The 4,534-nt window shown below is 38.5% G+C and overlaps 1 protein-coding gene across 1 annotated transcript; it reads left to right on the forward strand.

Annotated features, from left to right (window-relative positions):
* Positions 1 to 253: 253 nt before the first annotated feature.
* LOC131061343 (pentatricopeptide repeat-containing protein At2g03880, mitochondrial) lies at positions 254 to 4,106 on the forward strand. Its single transcript, XM_057994988.2, has 2 exons — positions 254 to 501; positions 632 to 4,106. The coding sequence occupies exons 1-2, from the start codon at positions 451 to 453 to the stop codon at positions 3,122 to 3,124; spliced, it is 2,544 nt and encodes an 847-aa protein (XP_057850971.2). The 5' UTR covers positions 254 to 450; the 3' UTR covers positions 3,125 to 4,106.
* Positions 4,107 to 4,534: the final 428 nt, after the last annotated feature.

Consider the following 4,534-nt stretch of genomic DNA (forward strand, 5'->3'; position numbering starts at 1 on the left):
AAATCAAAATAACCTAAAAATACATGTTATATAATTTTTTTAGGTAACTCTATGGTTTCCACCTTAGCACCCACAGTTCACATTTTAAGACTGCATGAAACCACAAGAATGCCGCATTCTCGATGCGACTAAGTGTAATAGATTTTGAACATACATAATTGTTACTATCTTTCAATGACTCAACCAATTGAACTACACTCGAAGCTCACATCATCCAATTTAAAATAATTGCATACATGGTAGTTTATCGCCTCATAATAGATCTTTGAATGAAGTTACATAGAGAAGCTTTTAAGCTTTTAATCTAACACTACCGAGTGCCCAATATCACTGGTGAAGATTATAAGTCACACTAGTGGCTTCCCAATAAATAAATCTGACGTCACCCAAACATATGTCAAAATGAAATTAGTTTAACAAGAAGCAACAACTGAGCTTGAGCAGAGTTATATGGCTGTACACACAATTTCTCTTCCTACACCTGGGAATTCGTTCCATAAGGTAATCTTTTCTTCGACATTCTTAATGTCTCGCTGTTTGACGTGAACAGCCCTTAAACTTAGTCAAATTCTCCTTTAGCGTTTTTTGGTTTCTACATAGTTTCAGGTTGACATTTATTTCTTATTTTCAGGGATTATATACGAGAAGCAAAACTAAATCTGTGCGTCATAAAACATGTTTGCCTGGAAATGTCACTGCCACAGCTGCTTTGACGGAATTGCCCAGTTTGGATGTGACCAAATTGTTCAAGCAAGGATCAGGATTGAAGGAAGCTGTGGATATTTTACAGACAGACTTCCAAAGCTATGGTGTTATTTTGCAGAAGTGCGCCCGCAGTCAAGACTTGAGACAAGGAAAGCGATTCCATGCTCAAATGATCCACACGGGATTCGAACGGGATACTTTTATAGGAAACAATCTCATTAGCATGTATATGAAATGTGGTAGCCTGGTTGATGCACGCCATGTGTTTGACAAAATGCCTCAACGAAATGTCATTAGTTGGAATGCCATGATGGCTGGTTATGCTAGCTGTGGACAGTATGAGAAGGTTGTGAGGCTTTTTTGTGGAATGCAGCAGGAACAGATCAAACCAAACCGATCTACTTTTGTTAGCCTTCTCAAAGCATGCGTGAGTACTCCAGATGTGGAACAGGTGCATGCTCTTGTTATTAGAACGGGTTTTTCATTTGATGTGAATGTGGCAAGCATTCTTGTGGATGTTTATATTAAATGTGGCGGCCTGCTTCAGGCTCGGCAAGTGTTTGACGACATGCCTGAAAGAGATGTTGTTTCTTGGACATCCATGATTACAGGATATGCCCAAAATGAACATGGAGATGAAGCCTTGGATATTTTCTATGAAATGTGCGTGAGAGGTGTGAAGCCGAATCATTTTACATTTGCGAGTATCCTCATTGCTTGTGGATGTCAAGGTGCAGTCGAAGAGGGGTTGGCAGTCCATGCAAATTGTATCAAGACTGGGGTTAGTTCTGATGCATTTGTGAGGAGTGCACTGATTACGATGTATATGAAATGTGGAAACATAGAGCAGGCATGTAAAGTGTTTGGGAAAAAGCCTGAACAGAACATGGTTTCTTGGACTGCTATGATTGCAGGATATATGCAAAATGGGTACTCGGAGGATGCCCTGCGTCTCTTTCACCAAATGCAAGGTATGAGTTTAAGATGTAACCAGTTTACCTTTGCAAGTGTTCTTAGTGCATGTGCTGACTTGATAGCTATTGAAGAGGGCAGGCAGTTACATACCCATGTCATTAAAACTGGCTTTGAGTCTGCTATTTGTGTATCAAGCGCTCTTTTAAACATGTATGCTAAAGGAAAATGCACAGATGATGCAGTCAAAGTATTCACAAAACTACACGAACTAGATAGCTTCTTATGGAGTGCTATGATTTCCGCATACGCACAGAATGAAAAATGTGAAAGTGCTCTGCAGCTCTTTCGTGAAATGCAGCGAGAAAATATAAAGCTGGATGAAACCACTTTTGCCAGTGTCCTTGCTGCATGTGCCAACCTAGCAGTAGCCATAGGAAGCGGAAAGCAGGTCCATGCCAACATCATTAAAACCGGTTTTGATTCAGCTCTTTGTGTAAGAAGTGCACTTGTTGCCATGTATGCAAAATGTGGGAGCATTGAGGAAGCAAAACAAGTTTTTGATAACTCACCTGCATTGGATGTTGTGTTGTGGAATACAATGATATCAGGATATGCCCAACATGGTCATGGCGAACGGGCACTCGAACTCTTTGAGCAAATGAAACAGGTAGGACTGAAGCCAGATTACATGACCTTTGTGGGTGTGCTTTCTGCGTGCAGCCATGTGGGCCTTGTCGATGAAGGCTATAGCTATTTCAATTCCATGATTAGTTGCTACCAGATCATTCCAATAATGGAGCACTACAACTGCATGGTTGATATTATTGGTCGTGCTGGGCACCTGGACGAGGCAATAGATTTTATAAACAAGATGCCATTTGAAGCTGATGCTATGATATGGCGGACCTTACTTGGTGCTTGTAGTGTCCATGGTAACTTGGAACTAGGAAAAGCTGCAGCAGAACATATATTTGAGCTAGAGCCTGAAGACTCTGCAGCATATATTCTTCTGTCAAACATTTATAGTGCAACTGGCAGATGGAAGGATAGTGATAAGATGAGAAAATTAATGCATGACAGGAAGATTAAAAAGGAGGCAGGGTGTAGTTGGATTGAAATCGGGAATCGAGTTCATGCATTCGTTGCAAGTGATAAATCACATCTACAAACAGCTGAAATCTATTCCAAATTGGGCCAACTGAATGCACAAATGAAGAAGTTGGGTTTTGTCCCTGACACAAATTTTGTGCATCATAATGTGGATGAGGAGCAGAAGGAACATCTTCTTCTTTACCATAGTGAGAAGCTCGCTTTATCTTACGGGCTCATTAGCAGTACCCCTGGAACATGTATTCAAATTTTCAAGAACCTTCGTGTTTGTGGAGATTGTCACACTGCAATCAAATTTATCTCCAAGATTGAACAGAGAGAAATAGTGGTTAGGGATACGAATCGTTTCCATCATTTTAAGGATGGGTTATGTTCTTGTGGAGACTATTGGTGATGCTGAGTGTACACTGCTAAATAGGATTTGAATACTAGTACTATAATCTCCGCCTCAAGAGTTTCAGCTGCCTCAACATTATTTTTCTGCCCAAACCATGATGACAAAATCCTATATATCATCTACAGCTAGTTGAATCCTGATAAATCATCACATAGTTTCACACACTGTGGAAACAGCACATATATTCAAATCTACAGGTAGTGTTATGCAGATACCGTCAAATTAGTGAACAGCCTGTGGTCTCTTTTGAATCCATCTATTGATGTCTTATGGTGATCATAACTGTCATTGTCTGTTTAGAGTTTCAATACATGGAATCAGGAATAAGTTCAGACAAGCCTTGTTATAACATCCATCTATTTTCAGGGCTAGTCATCCTACTCTTTGATACGACATTCGAGTGCTTGGTTTGGGTTATCTCAATTTCCGAGGCACATGGAAATGTTAGAAATAATCTCTCTCCTTCCTCGATTCCTATTATATGATCAAAGGCATTCTGTGGGTTATGTGAGGTTGTCTATGCATTCTATTAACCGGATGAATCATTCTACCAAGCTTGAAAAATTCCCACTGAAAGAATGTTTCCACACGTATTTAGAAATCGTCATTAAACCTAGTGAATGAATGCAGTTGCTTGAATTATTGAAAAATAGGAACAATAAATAACTTTGCTAATCAAGCATGAAATAGATTCAACCTGTGAGGGTAATATGAATCATGTTATTTTGAAATAGATGTATTCTTGAATCACATTGCTGAACAGATATCCCAAGAAAAAAGAAACCACCCACTTGACATTCCATGTACAATTTTGTACAATTTTAATACCTTCAAACTGGTCGTTAAAGTCTTTCCTTGGATTCATTACCTATCGGGGCAACTTTACCTTCGCATGTTGTAAACGTGGTTTTTAGTCATCCCATATCCATCGAATATATTAATGTTTAATTTTTGAGCCATATTATTTTATCTTTTAAGGTTGTTTTATTTATTTATTTATTGAATCATTCAAAATTGTTTTTGTTGAAGTGGGGCAGAGGGTGGAGGGAAGCAATCTTTTTTTCTTGTCACTTATGGAAGAAGAGATGATGCATTTTCTTATGTTGGGATTATTGGAGATTGTATTATCAAATACATGTATTAAATTTTTGACGTCATTAATGTTATATTTGATGGATACGGTCTAGTAGGATCATAATAGAAGTTGAAAGACACACCACAAGACTAGAGGGCAATTCATTTCACATGTTAACTATTAATTCAAAGAATGGCTAAATCATTTGAATAACACTTTTTGTAGGAATAGATGGTTTTCTCTTCATTCTAGTGGCATGTGTTTCAATTTAGCATTCAATGTGTTTTGTCATGTTTAGTTTTCGTTTCCTCTTGTTGAGCATTGATGCAAAG

Source organism: Cryptomeria japonica, chromosome 11 (genome assembly GCF_030272615.1).
Source record: "Cryptomeria japonica chromosome 11, Sugi_1.0, whole genome shotgun sequence".
In the NCBI taxonomy this organism is placed as follows: Eukaryota; Viridiplantae; Streptophyta; class Pinopsida; order Cupressales; family Cupressaceae; genus Cryptomeria; species Cryptomeria japonica.

Bases quoted from the DNA above. Each gene is read 5' to 3' on its own strand.
- LOC131061343 (XM_057994988.2), top strand. From the start codon at position 451: ATGGCTGTACACACAATTTCTCTTCCTACACCTGGGAATTCGTTCCAT. The intron at 502-631 runs GTAATCTTTTCT...TCTTATTTTCAG, and splicing joins CTGGGAATTCGTTCCATAAG to GGATTATATACGAGAAGCAA.